The 23002-nt window shown below is 51.2% G+C and overlaps 1 protein-coding gene across 18 annotated transcripts in view; it reads left to right on the top strand.

Annotated features, from left to right (window-relative positions):
• CSGALNACT1 (chondroitin sulfate N-acetylgalactosaminyltransferase 1) overlaps nucleotides 1-23002 on the top strand; it is a 321780-nt gene that overhangs the window by 289841 nt on the left and 8937 nt on the right. For all 18 annotated transcript variants that reach the window (XM_061134454.1, XM_061134459.1, XM_061134455.1 and 15 more), the window contains 3 exons: nucleotides 9510-9611; nucleotides 19684-19862; nucleotides 20703-20797. In XM_061134454.1, coding sequence (XP_060990437.1) covers nucleotides 9510-9611; nucleotides 19684-19862; nucleotides 20703-20797 — 376 coding nt within the window. The remainder of the gene's footprint in view (nucleotides 1-9509; nucleotides 9612-19683; nucleotides 19863-20702; nucleotides 20798-23002) is intronic.

A 23002-nucleotide genomic window follows, 5' to 3' on the forward strand; every position in this document is an offset into this window, starting at 1 on the left:
AGAAACTTCTCCACTGGCATGTCCAGCCTAGAGATGCTAACAGCTCTGCGGGCGCCAGGAGGGGTGCTGCCCTCATCCCTGTGTCCTCCCTACATCCTGTCGTGAAGCTTTGTAAAGTGAAAGTGTCAGCCACTCAGTCGTGCCCGACTCTTGCGATCCCACGGACTATAGCCCGCCCAGTTCCTCTGTCCATGGGATTCTCCAGGCAAGAACACTGGAGTGAGATGTCATGCCCTTCTCCAGGGGATCTTCCCGACCCAGGGATCGAACCTCAGTCTCGGATTGCAGGTGGATTCTTTACCATCTGAGTCACTAGGAAATAGGCTAAGCTTTGTAAATGGGTCCTTAATAAATTTTCTCCAACTTGAAAGAGTAACCCTTTTTTGGCTAAATGTGAAGGTCAGAATCCAAGAGGCTTTGGGGGGTCCTCTGGCCTGACCTTCCCTTCATTCGGAATCCCTCGGCGGCACTCCTGACACCCGGTTCTGTGTGCAGTGTGTGTGTCAGGTAACTGCCTGGACCAGGCGTGGACCAGGCGTGTACGCAGTGTGTACTCACTGTGTTCCAGGTCACTGCCTATGTCCCAGGGCAGGCTGCCACTCTGGAGAGAAAGCTGGCGGTTGCTTGGACCTGAAGTCGCCTCCCTGTGATTTCTGCCCAGGGTTCTGGTTCTGGGCTCCCTCTGTCTTCTCCGGTTCGGGACCTGCCTTCAGCCGTGCTGTCCCGAGGGGCTGGCTGGGCTGACCTCCCCTTTCCTCCTCTGCAGAGCATGCTAGGGCACACCTCTTGCCTGTGAGCAATGCCCCTCTGGCTCCAGCACTGAACTGGCTGGAGCTCGGCTCCCTTCAGCTTCCCCGGGTGCAGCCATGTCCCTCTCTGCCTTCTCTTCGGACCCGCCCAGTGCGCTGGTGGAAGCATCCAGGCTGCGGGGGGCTGGCCCAGCGGTGGGCACCAGGCCGGAAGGGAAGGCCAGCCATTGCTCCCGAGGCCGGTGTGCCCACTCCCAGGACGAATTTACAGTGAGATCCGTGGGCCAGGAAGCTGCCTGGAGCTTGCAGGGCCCTGAGGCTGGCTTCAGCACGCAGGCCTCTCCCTGGTGAACTGGACTGGAGAGGCGGTGCTCGCCCTGGAGGGCTGTCTGCGCGGGGGCTGGTCGAGCCCTCCCTGCAAGGGCCTGAGCCTGGGAGAGCAGAATTCTCCTGGGCAAGCCGTTTAGTACGTGATTGTTACTGCCTTGGTATCATGAGGATGGCCAATAATTAACAGTAGGAGTAACACTGGAAGGGAAATACTATTGAAAAAAGTAAAACGAGTACCTTAATGAGTCTCCAAAGTGGAGGTGGCGAAATGAAGCGTAATTCTAGTTAATGCTTTAAAAACAAAAATTCAAGGCCCCTTTCTTTTGCCTGGCACTGTTCCCTTGCCCGTTGTCGCACGTGGGCAGTGGCTTCCTTGAGGACCGGGGGGACCCGTGTGTGTACCAGACCCTTGACCACACTGCGGGGGATGAGATGAGCCTAGCTTCACACAGAGAGGAGTGTAGTCACACAGTTAGAAGGAGAGACCAGGAAAGCAGGAGGAGAAAGACTTCCTCAACGGAGGATGCTTGAGCAGAGCTGACAACAGAGTCTGCTCCATGGTCCAGCAGCTTCTGAGCACATTGAGGTCTCAAAAGCTGGGCTGAAATGGGATACTTCAACCTGTGCTCAGACACTTAGGCGTGTCCAACTCTTTGTGACCCTATAGACTGTAGCCCAACAGGCTCCTCTGTCCATAGGACTCTCCAGGCAAGAATACTGGGGTGGGTTGCCATTTCCTCCTCCAGGGGATCTTCCACACCCAGGGATCAAACCCAGGTCTCTTACGTTTCCTCCGTTGGCAGGCAGATTCTTTACCACTAGCACCACTTCTTGGGAAGCCCCAAACCTTCTCTTTCTTGTTGTTCAGTCGCTCAGTCGTGTCCTGCGACTCCATGGATTGCAGCATGCCAGGCTTCCCTGTCCTTCACTACTATCTCAAGGAGTTTGCTAAGACTCATGTCCATTGAGTTGATGATGCCATCCAACTATCTCATCCTCTGTCATCTCCTTCTCCTCCTGCCTTTGAGCATCAGGGTCTTTTCTGATAAGTCGGGTCTTCACATCAGGTGGCCAAAGTATTGGAGCTTCAGCTTCAGTATCAGTCCTTCCAGTGAATATTCAGGGTAGATTTCCTTTAGCCCCAATACCTGGGGCTATTTAATTTCGAGTCAGAACTTGGTGAAGGTGACATTTCAAGTTGGTCAGCAGGAAATGGATTGATCGTTCAGCATATGCTTTAGAACAACTAATCAAACAGCAGAAAAAATTTCATTCTGACTTCGCACCAAAACCCAAAGTAAACTTTGGTCAATTAAATATTTAAATGTGATTAAAATGATCCTAAGAGTATTGGGAGAAAATACAAGCTGATGTTTATTCAGTGTTAGGTGTTGTCTCTCTGAAGCCACTTCTATCCAGAAGGGGAGACTGTTACAATTGATTCTGAACTGTTCTGGTTGTCACGGAAGGTGGAACCATGAGTGATCTTTTTTCTTCTTTTGGATCCTCTCTGTCTTAGACATTTCTATATTGTTCTGGAAGTTTTTATACTATTGCCCTATATTTTATGCTTTGTTTAAAAATTCAATGAAAGTCTTTTTTTGTTTTTGCTTTTATAATCTAAACCTGACTTTTAAGTTTGTGAAAGTGATACATGGCTATAATGAGATGTTTACATGGTAGAACACAACCAGGAATAAGTTATTTTAAAACTCATGTTTGGCCCTGCTTCCCTAAATTAACCATTTTAAACATTAATTGCACATTCTTGGCACCTTTCTTTGCATGTCTATAGATAGAAAAATAACACATTTGAAATGTCATTCAGTATGAGATGTGCAATATGTTCTATTTTTAATGAGAGAATTAAATTTTTCCTCACTTAAACTTATAGAAAAGAATCTGCATTAGGACAGAAAAAATTACTGATCTTTGAGAAAATGTTTCTGTGCTATAAGAGATATTAGTTCCTCGGACTTCTCCCTGGTCGTCCAGTGGATAAGAATCTGCCTGCCAATGCAGGGGACATGGGTTCGATCCTTGGTCTGGGGAAATCCGCCATGGAGTAGCTAAGCCCGTGTACCACACCTACTGGGCCTGCACACCCCAGAACCTGTGTTCGCCGAGAGAGGCCTCCACGATGAGAAGCCCGTGCGCCAGAACTAGAGAGTAGCCCCCGCTCACTGCAACCAGAGAACGCCCCCAGGCAGCCGTGAAGACCCAGCACCTCCAAAACCCTAAAAGAGAGAGAGAGACACTAGTTTTGTCTAATTAGAGGCCTGGTTAGAGATGGCTCTGAAGGTAAAACGTATTTTACGAAACTGAGCAGATTGAAATCGTCATGTATCTCTGCCCCCTATGTTAATGTGAGACTAGATCACCAGGAAAATTCTGGCAAGAAGAGAGGGGCACGGTTATGTTTCCTCACTCTCCGGGGCCCATCTCCCCATGTCTCAGCTGTCTGTTATTTTTACCTCGACGGGGTTCGCAGCCCAGACACTCTGTGTCATAACCACGGCTCCTGTGTGTAAGTGGATTTAGGGCCTTCATCAGCAGTGCTCCGACAGTGACGCCTTCATTCCCAAGGTTTAGGGTGCCTGGATTTCATGGTCACGATGTCTCTTCAAGAAGGGTCCTGAGTGCTTGAGAACAGAATGCCTGCTTGTCATCTGCACAGTTTAAGGGTGCCCTGGCAGGGCGTAAAGCTCTTGGACACGTTTCCTTTCCTCAGGAGGTTGTGGAGGTTCTTCTGCATGTGACTCCGTGGAGAAGTGTGAGGCCAGCTTTGCTCTCTCTTTCCCCAGATTGGAGGAAGAATGCCTTCCTTCGTCGTGAGTCGTGGTCGCTTCACCAGGATGCGTCTTAGCTCAGGGTCTTGTTTTTCTGTCTCCTGCAATTCAGTTTCCTTGTCTGTGGAAGGTTGTTGCTGAACCACAAAAGACGCCGGGATTCTTGGCCTCCGGAGGAGAAGAATTCAATCCGGGGCCAGAGACGAGGCTTGATCACTCAGAGCTTTTGGGTAATAAAGTTCTATTAAAGCGTAAAAGAGATAGAGAAAGCTTCTGACACTCTGAAAGAGTGCCCCCCTTGCCTGTGTTAGCAGTGGAGTTATATACTCTCCAATTAGTTATTACAATGAATCAAAAGAATGTCTGGAGGTTGCAAAGATCTTACTAGACCCACTCCCACAATCCACATTTCAAGATAACAGGATTAGCCAGAAGACACTCAAGAAGGAGAAACTGTCCTCAAGCAGGATACATAATCGGGCTGTATAATCCTTAGTACAGAGTCCAAACCACTTGTTGGTTGTGTCATCATCAGTTCCAGGCTTAAAGATAAAAACAATTTATGTGACTCAGGCTGAGGAATGTAGAGGAAAAAATAAAAGTTTGTCCTTTCTTCCTCCTTGAGAATTCCAGACCGTTATCTGTCCTTTGAGAGCCCCAGACCCCTTTCTCCTCCTTGGGGACCCTGGACTTCTTATCAGTCTGCCTAGGAACTGACTCCCTCATTTGTTTTAGTGGATTCCTCCATTTCAGGGCACTTTTTTGGTGTTCTAATTTTGAGCCCTTCTGCTGCTTTGTTACTGGTTTCTCTGCTTCTTGGACCTACGTATGGATTTCGTAGGTATTCTAAATGTATTAGCTGCTGTCTAATTTTTAATGCTTTCATCTTTAATTGGCTTTCACACAAGCCTTTCCTTTATGTGAGAAATTTGATTTTCAGATGGAAAGCCTCGTTTCCGTCAGCCTCAGTGGCTAATGAAAAGGTAGCTGCTGTTTGTTGGGTGAGACAGAATTTTCCTAGCGTGAGACCCTCAGGGCCTTTATTGAGGCTGTGCACAGGAGATGGGGGATGCTCCCGGACTGACAGGAAGTGACACGGCTGAAACTCCAGGGCTCTCCCCGCCCTGGGTGGGAATGATACCCACATGGACCCTGAGGGGACGTATGGACCTCTCTGGTTAGGTGCGCTGGGGCTGCCTGTGGGCCTGTGTGCTCCGGGACTCCACTGGTGCTATGGAGATGAGATGTCTCTTCACTCCAGCAGACTCCTCCTCCGTTGCTGTCCAGTGGCCCTGATCCCTGGAGGAACCGCACAGGGTCCACGAGCCATTTCCCCTCCATGAAGGCCCCAGGTGCCTCCACTCCCAAGACTTCTTCACCCTGGCCCAAAGCAGAGGGGATGTACCCAGGAGAGTTCGCTTCAGATTCAGTTCCCTTTGCCTAGCACACCTGTGTTGGCTGAAACCAACCTCCCCCTCCTTTTTTTTTTTTTTAATCACCTCGTTCTGCCTTTTTGGAGACTCTTCTTGCATTTGCTTTTCAGCTTCTTGGTTTCCCTTGGTGGCCGGCTTATCCGTTTTAAGTGCATCTGTCGTTTCATTGTGTAGTTTGTTTGCAGTTGCAGGAGGAAGCTCACTGTAACAACATCGTGGATGGTCTTTGTCTCTGAGCCTCTCTAGGGAAAAAAAAAAAGAATTTTTGTGGCAATGTTTTTTTTTTTTTTTTTAATGATTTTCAAAGATTTTTCTTAGTTCTTTGCAAGTGTGCTCGATTTTTATTTTGACACCTTCTAGCTGGTCTGAGAACACTTCCCTGTGTTGCTGTGAGTCTTCTCAGACTTTGCTAGTTATTTTTGTTTAATGTTCCCCAGTTTCCCTTCCTCCAGCTCTTCTCTTGTCCCTCCCAAGGCATTTATGACATTTAAACATGGTATTAGGGACACCTTTTACTTGAATTTTCTGCAGCACTTTTTACAATCCTCTTCCTGCTTAGCACTGTTAAGATGTTTCTGGACATTCCTGGATCTTCAGAAACCAGTGACTGTGGACTCTCTGGGACGGAGATGGCGCTGCAGAAGGGGCTCCACTGGGTGGGCAGAGGGCCAGCCAAGCCCTGCGGTGCACGCGCTGTGCCAGGCCTCCCGTGGGGGCCTCGATCCGGGAGGCCCTTTGTCGTCTTTGTGTTCCCAGAAGGAAAGCTTTCGTGGCTCACCCAGCCCCGTCCCCCACGCAGCCTCGCCCCCTACCTCTCCCCGGGCGGGCCATTCTCTGATCAGACTCCGGTGCTGTCCCCCGGAAGTTTCTGGTACACATGTTTGAGAAGCCATAATCTACATCATTCACCTTATTTCCGTTAAGGTCTCTCCGGGGCCTAATAGAGGCTGTTTTTAACTTCATTTGAGCCACAGATGATGTAGAAACTTCTGTTCAAGAGAAGAAAACCATCAGTTGGCAGTGGTCTCATTTGCTGTCCTGAAATGGGCCCCCAGGAGAGTGGGTCGAGGGTCACTATTGACTCTCACGCCTCAGCGCCTCAAATCGTGGCATCCAAGAGTCGTGAGTCCTTCGGCGTGGGGTGCGGGAGGGTAGAGGATCCACCAAGCCGAAGAAGCTTGCTTTCTGCAGCCCGATTCTGACGGGCCCCCATCCCTCTCTGTTCCCTGAGTCTCCCTGGTGTCCTCACTGACCACAGGGAGACACTGCAGCCTGACGGGCTGGTTCATGCTTTTTCCTTTGCACGGGACGTGATTAAAGCCTCGGTAGGTTTGCTTCTCATCCCCGGTGTTCCTGAAGAACAGAGAGACTGAGACAAGAAGTGTGATGTGACTTCCTTGCATTCGTACCTTCTCAGCTGGGGAAGCCCTTGCCCCAGTCCTCTCCACCTGCAGGGCGTCCACTTGCCTGTCTCGGCACGGCCTGGATACCACCTTGACCTTGGTACCTGTCCCCATTGCCCATCAGAAATCAGCCACATCCCCGCCACCCTCCTTGCCTCATTTGACCTGTTACTGCCGTTTTCTGACGTGCCATGTCTCCCTCTCTCAGCTGCCCATTCCTTGCTGCCAAGTCCCTGATGTGGGGCGGGTGACCAGTTGTCCCAGTTTGCTCTGAGGCATTTACTGGGTGGTGGGCTTTCAGAGTTAAACTCTGGAGAATCCCAGGAAACCTGGATGATCCCTTTATAGAGCCACAAGTGATTATTCTTTTACAGTCTTACTCCAGTGAGAATTATGCATCATACAGCAATGGGACTCAGTGTTTGTCCTCTCATCTTTCAGGGGATGCAGTCCAGTGAGGCCTGCTTTGAAAAATACGAAAGTTTGTAAAATTATCAGACAGATGGTGATGGTGTTTCTCCCTGGGAGGCAGTGTGTGTTGGCCGCTGTGTAGATAGTTTTAATCATGCAATCTCCAATCAGATGGAGACCTTCTCAAGGGCAGAAATGCCTTACTTGATTTTTAAGACTTCTTGTTTGTTGAATGAAGGCAGGCAGGAGTGAATGAATGAATGGAGCGGGGCCTGGAGGTGGCCCTCAGAATAAACTCTGCTTTGCCTTTTCAGGAAGCCGGAGCTGGTGAAAGTAAAGGTCCAGTGTGTCTCTGTTTTATTCCTTGAAAACAGGAAGTCCTTTGATGGATTTTAAAATGCCAACAAAGATGTTGCTAGAAAAAACAAGGAGGCTTTTTATTCAGGCTCAGTGGGTGACCCTCTCCTGAATCCGTCCTGGGATGGATTTTTTTCCCCAGTGCGCACAATTTAAAGCACAGTTTTCCAGGCCCCTGATGCTGTGTGTGCTTTTATTCTGCCCTAGCCAAGGGAGCCGCCGCATTCTCTGGCAGGTTTGCAGAAGGAGTCTTTGATGCACAGAGAAGTTTGTCCCCTGTGGGCAGAAGCTCGGTCGGCAGGGGCGGGGCTGGAAAGCTCTCAGTTTTGAAGTAGGAACAGCAACCCAGCCCCATTTCTGGTCCCTTATCTGCTTCTCAGAGCCCCACATTCAGTCTGGTTTCAGAGTCAGATCTTCTCTTCCTCTGAGACGAGAGAGAATTTGCAGAGCCAAGGCGCTGAGCAGGTGAAGCCTGTGCCTCTTGCCCGGGGTCAGCAGACTCTGCCCCAGTACTTCTGCCCTCTGGAGTTCTCTCCTCCTCTCTGCACCGCAGTGCGGCACGTCCCTCAAGGTGCAGACATTCCAGCCTGCGGGATGGTCATCCTCTCTGAATTCCGTGTGCTTTTTCATCCGTGCCACGAGCTTCCTGATGATTGCATTCGAGCTCATTTATTTCTTAAGAAAGTTTTTGAGGGCAGGAACCATATCTTCTCTGATCTTCCCGGCAACCCCAGGTAGGCAGCCCCTCCTCCTTGGTGTCACACTAAAAATCACTGGGTAAACTGGCCTCTGCAGTTAGAGCTCAGAGACTCTGAAACTCTCTGATGTGGGTGGTTGTCTAGCGGCTCAGGAAAGTTGCAACACAAAAACAAAGGAATGAAATGGAAGGACAAGTGAAGTATCAGCGTTTCCCAAAATATCATCCTGCCAATAGAATTGTATAAAGAAGACTGAGGGCCAAAGAACTGATGCTTTTGAAGTGTGGTGTTGGAGAAGACTCTTGAGAGTCTCTTGGACTGCAAGGAGCTCAAACCAGTCAATCCTAAAGGAAATCAGTCCTGAATATTCATTGGAAGGACTGATGCTGAAGGTGAAACTCCAATCCTTCAGCCACCTGATGGGAAGAACTGACTCATTGGAAAAGACCCTGACGCTGGGCAAGACTGAAGGTGGGAGGAGAAGGGGACGACAGAGGATGTGATGGTTGAATGGCATTACCCACGGGATGGACATGAGTTTGAGCAAACGTTTTGCCTCAAACATTAGTGAAGGACAGGGACGCCTGGTGTGCTGCAGGTCATGGGGTCACAGAGAGTCGGACTTAGCAGCTGAATAGCAGCAAAGTAGACATGTACCTTTAAGTTGCTTTCAGAAGTCTGCTGAAATGACGCACAGACACGTACACATACTGTCAGCCACAAGGGGCAGTGGGGAGCAGGGAGGGAATCCACCCCCTGGGGAGGGTGCCGTCTAGCAGCGGTGCTCCTGGCCTGTCGCCCAGTCACCGCCACGATGCTGGGTGTCCCCAGGGTTTCTGGAGCCCCCAAAAGAATAAATGTCTTTTAACCTTTGCTTGTTCAGTCTCTAAAACTATTTTGTGTTGCATGGACAAGAAAAGGCAAGGACGAGGAGTCCAGTCTCACCCTTGCTGGACGTCGACGTCCTCATCTGTACAATGGGCTCTGTCTTCCGTCCTTCATAGACTTCTTGTGGCAGAGAAGGGGATGGCCCCAGCGCTGTTCTGGACATTGGATCCCGGCCCCAACAGGCCGGACCTGGGGCAGGTTGAGCCTGCAGCCTCTTGCATCTTGCGTTTTCATTGACCAGACCTACATGTTAAAATTCCACGGTATTCTTGCCAAGAGAAATAGTAATACGGATGTTGGGACGAGCCTGCCGGAGTGTCCTGTCCCCTGCTCTGGTTTGCTGGTGGTTCATTCCAGGGGGGGCCCTTTTTCACTTTACAGAACAGGTATTTGTTTGGGCTTTGCCTGTCGTTGTGGACCCAGGACCAGACTTCCGTGTTTTGTTTTCCAGGGAGATATGCATTCAACAGGACGGGAGGGTTCATCTCACTGTCGTTTACTTTGGCAAAGAAGAAATGGATGAGGTCAAAGGAATACTTGAGAACACTTCCAGGTGAGTCTGAGGTGGAGCCCTGGTCGGGAGTCCGGCACCTGAGCCTGGGAGGTGGTACCTGAGCTTGTCCAAGCTGGTTTATGTCCTTAGCGCTGCCAGTGGCCCGACCCGGGAGAGCGACGGGCTGGCCTTGTGTGTGAGGGGGATTGAGGGGTTGCTTCTGCGCCCTCCTTCCTGGGGACCACCCGCCTCGCACCCATCCTGGGGACAAACGCCCAGAGTGGCCTGGGGCGGGGGGACAAGGCTTCTCCAGCCCACCATCCCACCATGTGAACGGCAGGTGTGGGGACTACACTCGGCAGGGATGGAGTTGGGGAGCACGGCCTTGAGGGGAGCTGCTTCTCAGCCCTATTCTTCAGGGCTCCGTCTCACCCACTTCGCAGATGGGCTCACCCTCTGATTCTCTCATCCTGCATTTTGAGATCAGTGAGGGGTGGGTGGTGATGACTGGGGGGTGGGACCCTCGACTCACAGACGCTGTTGAACCAGCGCCTTTGGACGGAGGCTTGTGGGTTTCTACCCCATTCATCAGTTACAAGGGGGAATAAATGTATTAAAAAAACAACAGAGAGGGTTTTTTTCCCCTACCCAAATAAACGAATAAACATGTACTTAATGAGTACACATCTGTGGCATTTTCTGCGTGTGAGGAGGCTGGTGGTGCCGTCTGCTCCCTGCTTCTGCTTTGTGGCCACAGGTGAATGACCAGCTGGGTGGTTTCTCTGTAGGTATGTCTTGGAGGGTGGTCAGAGGTACTGGGGGTGGAAATCATCTGAGTAGGTCCATCTGGTTTGAATATAAACAAGTCCCTCTGTTTTGAGTCTCTGGTAACTGGTAATAGGATGATAGTCAAAATATAAGATGCTGAGACTAAGTGCGCTTTTTGTGTTTATTTTCAGGCTTGGTTACTAATTTTGTATTACTGAGCACAAGATCAGAATGGTAGTAATTATTCAGATATCTGAAGCAGTGCAGTGGTCAAATTCTGTTCACACTTACTTTTGTAAATGAAGTTTTATTGGCTCGAAGGCCTGCTCATCTCTTTCTGTATCGTTTATGGCTGCTTTCATACTTGACTGCCAAGCTGAGCAGTTACTTCAGAGATGGCGTAACTCACAAAGCTAAACTTTTTACTGTCTGATCCTTTATAGAAAAAGTTTGCCAACCTCTGTTCTAAAGCAATAATGAGTTAAAAGAGTTTAAAACTAGTACCAGTTTAAAGCCGTGGCGCCCGCTGAAGGGAGATCAAAGGGAATAAAATAATTGAATATCCTAAACGTAAATGAAACAGAAATCTCTCGACTCCAACGCGTTGCAGTATCCTTTTCATCTCTACTTGGGAGTGAGGAGCGGGCGTTATTACAATTCACGTCCTCTGCCCTGTGGATAGGTTTTAACATCTCTGCAGGTAGCCACGGGAGGTGTGGATCTTTTTCACGCCTTCCAGATGATTCTGACATGCAGCCGCGATTGAGAACGGTTGTCTAGGACAGGGGCTGCCTGAGCTGCCTCCTTTTGGAGTATTTTAAGGAGAGGTCCAGGTGACTCTAAAGCACAGTCAGGCTGGGTCTGGCATTTTCCAAGGACATCAGAAGGCGAGCAGATATTTGCTCGTAGATACTTGGGGCCAACTTTACACGAGTCTCATGGACGAATGTCCATGGAGGCCACCGGGGCCGTGTTACAGGAAATACTCTGTCCATTGGCCGGAGTGCCTGGGACTCTATCAAGGCAGTGTCTTCCGTATCACGTTACCTGGCGGGCTGGAGTCACAATCAGAGGGCTGTGTGGTGAGCCTAGAATGAATAGAATCTGAACAAGGAAAGTACAATCATTCCCAGGGTGAGGATGGTTTGGAAAACTCCCAGAGACGAAGCTAGCCCTGAAGGGGACTTCGTGCCGGAGCCTGAACCAGTCTTTGAAGCGGCGCTGCAGAAACTTGCTGCCTCCCCGTTCTGTTCGCCGTTCACCAGTGACGCTGCGGTGTTGATGTCCCGGAGGCCGTGCGGCGTGTTCTGCCCGCTCCCGGGTGTTGCTTTAGGAATGCCCTGCCCTCTGCCGCCAGCCTGAGCTGGTTCCCCACGGTGGCTGCCTGCAACCCCACGGAGCAGATGGGGTTCCTCATCACCCGCTGTACCCCCTCGGGTACCCGGTCTGGTCCCCAGGCCGGCTCTTACCTCTCACCCCGTTTTGACGGCTCAGTGCCCCGCAGCCGCACGGGGGCGCAGTTCACCCTTCGTCCTCGCTCTCCGTGTTCCCTTAGGCCTGGCGGCCCCTCCACCCTCCTTCCTGCTTGCTCTGACCTTCTGTCTGTCCATCCGCACCCAGACCCCCGCTCTGGAGCTCACCCTGCCCTGTCCTCCCCGCTCTGAGCTCTGGCCACCCTCTCCCTCAGCATCTCTCACATACGGGACCTGGCATGCGATTTGCCTGTTGACGCTTCTTTCTGTTGTCCTCACTAGGTTATCAGCTGCTGGATTATCGTCGAGTCACATGCTTCTGTGACTCCAGCCCTTCGCATAGGGCCTTACCGAGTTTTAAAATGTTCAGTGTTTGTCCACTGGGAGAAGGACAATGCCCAGTGTGTAGTAAATTTGTACATAGTAGTCTATGTAAAACACGTAGAAGAAGCTTTACTTAACTACCATTTTCATCATTCTCTTCAGATGCTAAAACTTTAATTAAATGCATCTCATCTTTGAATAATGTTAAACTGTTATTATTAAATAATCATTTAATTAGTAAATAATATCAGATTGTTATTATTAATAATTATTATTAAACATTGTTATTAAACTGTTCTTAACATGAATGACATCATTTAATGTTCGCACCAACCTTATAAGATAGAAGCTGTTATTAACCCCATTTTTTTTTCTGCACGGCATGTGGGATCTTAGCTCCCCCCACCAGGGATCAAACCTGTGCCTGCTGCAGTGGAAGTGTCAGCTCAATCACTGGGAGTCCCAGACCCCATTTCTTAGATGAAATAGTGGAGGTTTAAAGAGGTTGGTACTCAGGCTGCCGCTCCTGATGCGGGCAACGGGCAGATCTGAACCTCGTCTGTAATTTCCAGATTCCCAGTCTTAACATCCCAGCAGATTCTCACTCCAAAAAGCCATAGCTGTTCATTGAAAATAATAAGATTTGAAACCAGTTTAAATGAAATTTATTTCACTTGGCTTATCAGCATTGTGATAAAACTATTCTAAATCTAGCTAATATATACATGTTTTAAGAATATCTTGAGAAAGTCTAGCTTAGTGACTAACGTGCAGTGTTTTTATGTCTTGGCTTATGCTTACTTTTTGACTACTGATTCAATCTCCTTTTTCAATATTTGCCTGTTCAGATTTTCTGTTACTTCATGATTCAGTCTTGATAAGGTGTACATTTCTAGGAACTAGTCAACTTCTGTTATCTCATTTGTTGGTATGTAATTGTTCACAGTTGTCTCTTATGATATTTAGTATTTCTGTGGTTATCAGCTGCAATGTCTCCTTTTTTGTTTATAATTTTGTTAATTTAAGTCATCTCTGTTATTTTTCTAGATAATAAGCTGAAGGTTTGTCAATTTTGTTTATCTTTTCAAAAGAAACTTGGTAAAACAATTGTATAAGCAGGCTTGTATATAATAAGCTCAGAAACTAGAGAACTCTAAATTGTTTAAAATGCCTGCTATGGAAAACTAGCTGGGAATATGTTTAGCTTTAAATTATTTACTGTATTCAGATCCCTTTAGTAAGTAGAAGTCATAAGCAATGTCAATATTCAGGGGTGTTAGATTTAAATTTTTAAGTTATACATTAAATATATATTTCTATGTAAATTGTTAAATGTGCTTTTTTTTTTTAAATGAAGGGCTCTTGTGGGAAGTGTCACATTAAGATAATTTCCTTGCAGCGGTCAGAAGATATTGATATTAGAGTAGATCACATTAGACAGCAAGATCTTTTATCATTTTTAAGCCAGCAGTTCTGGGAAATGCAAGTCAATTAGAGAAATTAAGTCTCCGTTGAAACAGTAGCTTCCTCAGGTCATTTTAACCTCTGTCAGCATGACTGCATCTAACCTGGAGGAGACCGCATGCATCGGACTTATATTAAGAAAACGGAATTGAAGGAGAAGCTCAAGAATTTTGTCAGTCGATAATTACAGTTCAAGAAGAAAAGAGAAGAAATAATTATAAGTAATCCCGGGGCCATTTGGGACTGCAGACTCTGATTCATAACAAGAAATTACATAGTAAAAAATGCGATGCCTTGAAAAACCCCGTTTCTTACAAGGCAGTTACTCGTGTGTGTGTGTGTGTGTTCAGTCGCTTAGTGTAGTTCCAACTCTTCGCAACCCCATGGACTGTAGCCTACCAGGCTTCCTCTTGTCCATAGAATTTTTCAGGCAAGAATACTGGAGTGGGTTGCCATGCTCTCCTCCAGGGGATCTTCCCGACCCAGGGATCAAACTTGGCATCTCTTGCGTCTCCTGCATTGGCAGGCAGATTCTTGACCACTAGCGTCACCTGAGAAGCCTTTGTTACTCTGGATATGCCGCTAGATATTGCATTTGTTTGTATGGGTAAATGAAATATTTCAAACCAAATTACATCTTATTTTCCTCCTCGCTCTTTTTTTCTTTTACTGACATATTTGTAATCTTCTGTAAAGCTTGGGTTTGTGCCTGAGAAAGAGTTGACTGGGGCCTCTTCCTGATTGGAGAGGGAGACCCACCCCAGAGGAGGAGGTGGTGTCCTGGGGTAGGCCTCCCACGGTAACAGGTCTGAGTCCATGGACTCATCTCCTGACTCATCCAGTGTTTATGGAGCTGCTTTTTGTCCCGTGGGAACTGTTTACTGCAAGCGCTGTCAGCCCTGAAGATAGAGATAAGGACAGCCCCTGTCCTGCAGGGTTTAGAAGACAGGCCAGGGGGGTCAAGTGCACGGGCAAGAGAAGGCATTGGGTCCCAGAAGATGAAGGAGGGACTGGCCTCAACGCCTGGGGGCTCAGAGAGGACACCTCCTCCCGAGGGAGGGTGAGAGGGGATGCCACTCGACAGGGACCATGAGGATCGGGGGGATCTTCCCTGGAGTCCGTGGAGGAAGTGGATCCCCGGAGAGGAGACCGCAGAGCTGACGCAGGAGGTCCCCGCATGTCCACGCCATCGGTACCGGTCTTCTGGCGGAGGGGGTGGAGATGGACAGAGCTCAGCATGGCCCCCTGCCTGCGCACCTCTGCGTCTGGGCTGCAGCCTTGTGGTCGTGTTGCGCACATTCCCACACCCACGACCCACTGCGGCAAGTCGGTGTTGCGTGTTGAAACGTGTCCTTGCTTTTGCACAGCCCTTAGTACACGGTCCCCGCGCTGCGGCAGGTGCTGGGGCCCAGCGGGCGAGTCCCTCCGCGGGCAGGTGCGGCCGCCGGTGTCCCTTCAGCCCGCGCGCCCTCGGCTCTCGAGCTGGTGCCGCTGAGTGTCAGGCGTGAGGGCGGCCCACCTCCAGCCCCGCTGCTCGGCCGAGTGCTCACCTCGCTGTCCTAGACAACACAGGAAGGAAGTCATCCTGATTCGGCCGCTGGTGTCTCCAGCTTAGCCCTCGTCCTCAGCAGAGACCCCGTGTCAGTCATCAGAGGCCCTTCCTGGTGGTAGGAGGGGAGAAGGAGGGTGCTCTGGGCGCTGGTTAATTAGAGGGGTGCTGGGCTGAGTGAGCGGAGGGGGTGCGGGGGAGGCCCGGATATCCGCCTGCAGACAGGCGTGTAGCCGAGTGCAGTGACCTCGCAGCCCTTCTGGGAAGCAGAGGTGCCGACAGAGTCCCCCTGCCTGCCCAGTGCCCAAGACCGGCCGATGGGGCTTTCTGGGCCAGCAGAGACTGTCCCCACCCTGCCTCTGAGTGCACGCTGGTCCAGGTTCCTAATGTCCCCCGCTGGCCGGCGCTGGTCAGGGTGGATGGGGAAGTGGGGTTCTGTGGGGTGCGGGGTGGGGGCTGGGGCCGAGGGGCTGCTACGTGCACAGGGCAAGCAGGGGCTGTGTCCTGGGGCTTCCTGTCGGGCCTGCAGACGCTGGACAGCGGAAAGCGGCTTTAAAGTGCGCCTTCGGCTGGGGCGGTGCCACGGGCCGTCTCGTCCCCGTGGAGAGGCTGGAGAGAAAGGAGGCCGAGTGCCCTGTGCGTCCGGCCACGAGGGGAGGCCCCGGCAGCCGTTTCCCTGCGTTCTGTTTCTCTTCAGACAACGCGCTGAAGCACAGAGCTGATGCTGTGACTTAAATAATTCTAAGTCAGGGTCGTCTCAAGCGCCGGGACGGTGAGCTGTCCCCACCCCTTATGCCAAGAACCGTGACTGACAGCCAGGCCCCTCCCCTCTCACCCCTCAAGCTCCACCCCCACTCGCCTTGGCCGAGCGGTGAAGAGCGGTCCTTCAGCGGAGCTCAGACCAGAATCTACCTGCAATGCAGGAGACCCCGGTTCGATTCCTGGGTCGGGAAGATTCCCTGGAAAAGGGCTAGGCTACCCACTCCAGTATTCTTGGGTTTCCCTGGTGGCTCATCTGATACAGAATCCGCCTGCAGTGCGAGAGACCTGGGTTCAATCCCTGGGTTGGGAAGATCCCCTGCAGAAAGGAAAGGCTACCCACTCTAGTATTCTGGCCTGGAGACTGTATAGTCCATGGGGTCACAAAGAGTCAGACACAACTGAGCGACTTTTTCACTTTCGCTTCAAGCCAGGGTTTGGGGAACCAGGGGATGGAACAGATGAGACTGACCTCTGTGTGGGGCACGTGTGCCCCGCCAGGCCGCATCCCCCCAGACCTGTAGCCCTTGCTCAGGCGTCTCCCTGCCACTCACTCAGCCCCCAGGCTGCGCGTCTTCCCTGCTGTTCGTTCAGTAAGAACGTGAAAGTGAAGTCGCTCAGTCGTGTCCGACTCTTTGCAACCCCACGGACTGTAGCTTACCAGTCTCCTCCATGCATGGGATTTTCCAGGCAAGAGTACTGCAGTGGGTTGCCACTTCCTTCTCCAGGGAATCTTCCCGACCCAGGGATTGAACCTGGGTCTCCCGCCTTGTAGGCAGACGCTTTACTGTCTGAGCCACCAGGGAAGTCCATATATATATATATATATAACTTATTTATTTTTGGCTGTGCTGGGTCTTTGATGCTGTGAGGCCTTGTCTCTAGCTGTGGCGAGCGGGGCTACTCTTTGTTGCGTTGCTCGGGCTTCTCGTTGCGGTGGCTTCTCTCTTTGCAGAGCACGGGCTCAGGAGTTACGGCGCACGGGCTTAGCGCCTCTGTGGCATGTGGGACCCTCCTGGATGAGGGATGGCACTCGAGGCTCCTGCGTTGGCAGGCGGATTTCTTACCCCTGTGCCACCAGGGAAGACCTGGTGGATCAGTTACTCACGCCGTCTGTATTATTTTAACTATTCACCGTGACTCCACTTTGTATAAATGTTTGATATTCTACACAGTAGCAAATATGCTATTTTTGTAAATATTTGGTGTGTCAGCACCGATAAACTGTAGGCTATTTGGGATGAAAATCCTGCGTGTCTTTTAACACCACAATTCAGGGACCTGCCTTCCTCTACTCTTGGCAGAAGTTACTTGCTGTTGTTCAAATAGGAAGTGTTTTTGTCTATTTGAAACCTCTAATGACAGACCTTGGGAAGCCTCTGGGAGGAGGCACCTGAGTCATGGGTCAGATGCATCTGAACCAGGATTTGATGCTTCAGCAGGCCGGCCCTGCCTGCCCTGGAAATCAGCTGACCGATGTCCCTGCGGGCTGGGCGGGCCCCACAGAGTGTGGACGGTGAGACTGTTGAGAGCAGAGACCTGCTGCAGCTCTGAGAGGAAGCTGGGCCCCAGGGCGGGGGACGAACAGGTGGAGAGTCAGGCATCTCTCAAGGGTCGAACCGTCCTGGAAACGGACCAGGTAGGGCAGGGGGAGGTGGGCTGCAGAAACCTCTGGCGGGGGGCGGGGGGAGGATGGTGCAAGGGCCGCAGGTCAGCTGGACGTCTTCTCTGGGGACAAGGAGGCCGGGCCATCCCTTTGGGGGAAGCCTTGGGACGTAACCTCAAGGCGCAGCTCAGGAAATAGGATCCGGGGCCACTTACCTGGAGAGAAGAGTCAAGACGGAGTTCTGAAAGAGGAGAGTCCCCCTCACGTAGAGCAGGTGCTGGGCTGAATCCCCCAACAGTAGAATCTTACCTGGTGAAGGGCCTGAGCTCATCCATGAGGCTGGGCAGTGAGGGAGCAGACCGGAGAAGTGGAGTGACTGCCCCAGGTAATGCGAGGCAGGGCTGGACTGGGGTCATTCGTCTGTGGACGTCTTTAGTCCCCAGCATCGGCCGAGCACCCAGTGGGGCTGGGTGGCTCCAGAGCCTGGCCCGGGGCTCCTGACTAACCCTCCAGTGCTCCACCCCGCACCGAGCCTGCTGCCGTGTCTGGCCTTGGACTCAGACAAGGTTGGGCCCAGGTTTCCAGGATAAAAAACAGCCAAGCTCACTCCCAGGTCTAAAGGGAGGTGACAGATCAGGAAGGGGTAGCAGAACAAGTTCCGCTGATTAAACCACAAGTGTAAAGCTCGTGACTCTGGATTTGTGTTGACCTTCACCCAAGGTAGTTACAGACTTCACACAGTGGGTATGGACTGTTGAGGGGCCTTCCCTGGTGGCTCAGATGGTAAAGAATCTGCCTGCAATGCGGGAGACCCAGGTTCAATACCTGGGTCGGAAAGATTCCCCTGGAGAAGGGAATGGCAACCCACTCCAGTATCCTTGCCTGGAGAATCCCATGGACAGAGGAGGCTGGTGGGCTACAGTCCATGCGGTCGCAAGAGTCAGACACGATTTAGTGACTCAACCACCACCACATGGGTTTTTTAACCTCTTTTGAGGCATCAAGATTAGAGAGAACTTGGGGGATGGGATAGGCTGGGATAGGGGAGGACTCAGAGCCGGGGGCAAGGAAGCCATCAGGCAGGAAAGGCATGTCCAGCCAGCAGGAGGGGGTGCTGGCTGGATACGAGGGCTGCACAGGTGGACTTGGGAGCTCCAATAGGAGCAGAGTGGGTCTCTGGTTCTCTCTGGGAGAAGACAGTCCCTGTCCCACATGGTACTGGATGAATTCCTGGAACTTTTGTTCAAGACATGCCCCATTTCAGAAGGTTCTGGGCAAGAATTGCCAAGTGAAGAAACACCTGGACTCCATCACCCAGCCCTGTGCTGGTAACAGGCTGGCTGATGCTTACCCAGTGCTTCATGCCCTTGGCCGTGCTTGCCTCACTGATAACTGAGCTCTTAAGAAAGATGTGGTTATTCCCGTTTTGCAGATGAGGCAACTGAGGCTCCAGGAGATTGATGGGCTTGCTTAGATCACAGCCTTAATGCACAGGAGAGCCAGGCCCCAGACGCCCCAACCTTCTGAATCCCAGTGTTGTGTCCTTGGCATGTTTGGCCGCTTCACCTGTGGGTGGCAAAGGGGGTCCAGGTGTAAGTGTCTGGGGATAGGCCCAGACCGTCCTGCTGGGCTCCTGGACTTCAATGCTGATGGGGAGCTGCTTGGTGGGGCCATGGCAGCATGGCTGTATTTCCTTGGCCAGTGGTTTCATTGACTCCGGGGCCAAGGGGCTGTCCCAGGTTCTGTTGCCTGGTCTTGACTGGCTCGTGTTCTCTCCCTCACGTTAGCCTTGGCAGTTGTTTTCAATATGGGAAGAAATAAGAAATAAGCTGGTACTTATACTGGCTCAGACAGTAAAGAATCTGCCTGCAACGCAGGAGACCTGCGTTCCATCCCTGGGTTGCAAAGATCCCCTGGAAAAGGGACGAGCTACCCACTCCAGGATTCTTGCCTGGAGAATTCCATGGACAGAGGAGCCTGCCAGGCTACAGTCCACGGGGTCGCAAGGAGTTGGATATGAGTGAGCGACTGACACGTCAAAACTTCACTAGATATTTTCATGCCCTTAATTCCAGCACCCTCGGGCCACAGGGGGCCCGGGGCGAGATGCTGTGGGTCTTGGCTGTGTATTTTCCAGGGAGTTCCGTCCTGCGAGCCTGGGCCCCTGAGTGACCGTGGTTTCCCTTTCAGAGCCGCCAACTTCAGGAACTTCACCTTCATCCAGCTGAGCGGGGAGTTCTCTCGGGGGAAGGGGCTGGACGTGGGCGCCCGCTCCTGGAAGGGCAGCAACGTGCTGCTCTTCTTCTGCGACGTGGACATCTACTTCACCTCCGACTTCCTCAACACCTGCAGGCTGAACACGCAGCCAGGTGGGCTCCTTTCTTGGCACAGCTCGCTCTGACCACCAGCTCCCACATCAGCCTTCAGCCCCCCGGTGACGGAGACCGGGGAGCCGTCTCATCGATTCCTCCTTTGGTGTCGCGCTGGGTGCCTGTCGGCCACCATAGCTCCGGAGCTCTCAGTCCCAGGGGCGTATTTATAACCCCTCTTCTGTTCTCTCCTGGGAGGTCAGCTTCAGGGGACAACCAGGAGCAAGTGTGGTGGGAAGGACGTGGGCCTAGAGAAGCTGCTGAAACCAGAGGGAGGGCATGCCTGTGGGCAGCCCCTAGGGCAGGGGCAGCCCCGAGCAGAAAGAACCCACAACCCCAAAAACTGTTCTCAAAGCCTGGGACTCAGTGGCAAGGCCGACACTCAACTGCTAGCCACTGGAATGGCTGTGTCGGTTGTTAAAAACCTGAAATGCTTCTGTGTCAGTGGATAAAGAGCAGCCACCCTGGGCTCCCTAAGTCTGTTCCTGCTGCCTGAGGTCACCCTGGCCGACTGCCCCGAGAGCCAGTAGTTAAAGGGTTAAGATCTGGCAGGGCAGGGGGCATCGGGACCCTCGTTCACACCCATTCCCACTGGTGGTGTCCAATGCTGGAGCCAATGGCCATCAGCCCTTGGAGCATCACCCCTGTGCTGGGAAGTCAGGAATCCAAGTCTGTCCATCTGGTCTACCTGCTGCAGTTCTAAGATCTGTCCGGGTCCAGTGAAGGGAAACAGGGAAGTGCATGCAGATGCCAGGGGTGTGTCTGAGGGTTGAATATAAATGAATAAACCTAGTAGCTTTATCTGTCACTTTAAGTGAATGTTTGTTTTCTGGTTTGCAGGGAAGAAGGTGTTTTATCCCGTCCTTTTCAGTCAGTACAATCCTGGCATAATATACGGCCATCACGACGCAGTCCCTGCCTTGGAGCAGCAACTGGTGAGTGCTCCCCTTGGGGCCTGGGTCGGGGGTGCTCTGTTTCACGTCTGTTGTCCCCAGGGGCACCTGGCCACGAGTGGAGGTAAGTGGAAATCTGGGGGTTACTTCCTTAAGTCATTTGTAAGTTTGGCAGATGTTCTGGCCTTTGCTCCAGCACCTCATCCATTAAAAAAGACTTGCAGTATTTAAAAGTGGGAAGTAAATAGGAGCAATACCTTACAGAAAGGTAGTTTCACACCTTCATAGCTTTCTTCTGGCGTTTTGGAAACCAGAATCATTGTATTATGGACGAAGCACATTTTCCCTTTATTATTGCAAAACGCTATGAGGTAAGAAAGCTGAGATTCAGGCTCCGATGGACAGGTAGACGTTAGGAAGAGGCGGCTGACCCCCCGGGCACACAGTGAGTTAGGGGCGAGGGGCCAGATCACTGCTCCCGGTCACTGTTCCATTAACATCGGAAGTGTCACCGGCCAGGTGGCTTTCATAGGAGTGCATGAGGGACATCTGTGCTGAGATCCTGGTGCACGGGTGATGGGCAGGGGCCCGCACGGCACCCAGGCGCTCCTGAAGCTGAGATGTCTTCGTTGGTCCTTTAAGCAGACAAACAGTGTAGGTTTCAGGAAGATGGGTGAAGGCAGCAGAGGGTCCCATGCCCCTGGAAGGCGTGTCCCCAGTTCTGTCATCACCTGGCTGCCATCATCTGCAGAGACCGGCAGGCTTGTCTAAAGCTGATGCCGGCTCAGGCTGAGGGCGGGGGCCACTGCCTCGGGGGCCCCGTCTCTTGTGGAGAGGTCAAGCCACATTCTGTCGCCTCTCAGGGCCGAGAATGGAAGCCACCCTGTGACCCCGAGGAGTGCTGGAGTCCCCAGTGCTTTCCTGCAGCAGGAAAGGGAACTGATTTCACTGAACACGTGTTCTAAGGAATTCTTTTGGAAAGCCGATTCTGTGTTGAAGCTTCCAGATGTAGGAAAACCTGTTGTCTCCCGTCCCCGCCCCCCCATCCTGGGTCCCCTTCCTGTTCTTCTCTGGCAGCTGATATATAATGACCTTTTCCAGAAAGTTGCAGCTTGGGCTGCTGCAGGCTAGACAAGGGTGATTCTGCACCCCATCCTAGTTGGAGCCTGACCATCATCCTCTCTCCCCCCCAGGGAAGTTTTAAGATCGCAGCTTCTTTGTCTGACTCTGCGTGCTGTGTGCATATGCAGGTGCTTCACACATCAACACTAAGAGTTCTTCACTCCCCAAGAACGAGTGTTTACCTACTTAGGGGTGATAACCGCGCCTGTTGAGACAGAGAAATTTCACATTTCCTCTCCATAGAGTTCTTATCTTCTCATAAGGGCTCCAGTGGGAATCAAATTACGGGTTTATTTTCTTTCAACCATTCAGAATAAAAGTTCCTCTGATTTTAAACAAAGTACTGCTTTACATTTGACGTTGAATGGGCTTCATGGTTCAGCTTCAAATCAAGGCCTTACTTGCTTGCAGGGAATTCATTTCAATGAACAGTTTAAAAGCTTCATCCTTTTGTTGCGGTTCCTGCGGGGAAGCCGGAGGATCTGGTCAAACCAGTTTCTCGGATCCTTAGAATCAGTAGTCAAGTCAGAAGCAGAACTCAGACTACTGTGTCCACAGCTCTGAGGCCTCTGAGCTCTGCTGCAACCTTGACCACTCACCTCCAAGTACCCCTGAGACCTTCACTTCTTTCTCCTAGACTCGACCAGGGTCACACAGCCAGCTAGAACTCAGGTTAATACCAGGATTCACTTACCTAGTGTGGTGGAAACAGTATTGCTCAGGATCTAGGTGAGAACAGAAATACAAGGGAAATGTCAGAGGAGAACATCCAACCCCAGAAGTTAATACGGTGGAGAGAGGACGTGTGGGTGCAGAGAGGGGGTAAAATAAAAGGTGAAGATTGGAGGTGGGTGAATTAGGAAAGGCTTCCTGCCAGGGGTTCATTTTGGCTCAGTCTTGAAACATCCGACACATACATATTAATAAATTCTTGAGAGCCTTCGCTGGAACATGTCAGTATCAAGGGGAAGGCAAAGCTCAGATGCAGAACTCAGCTGTGACAGGTGACGGCCATGTTCAGATAAGAGGCAGGCTTTGCCAGCAGCCCTGCTGATGTGACCTGGGTACCAGTTATCACTACTGGCTGTTGCCTATGACATTTGATGACATTTGATACCATCTGCC

Source organism: Dama dama, chromosome 32 (assembly GCF_033118175.1).
Source record: "Dama dama isolate Ldn47 chromosome 32, ASM3311817v1, whole genome shotgun sequence".
NCBI classification, from domain to species: Eukaryota; Metazoa; Chordata; class Mammalia; order Artiodactyla; family Cervidae; genus Dama; species Dama dama.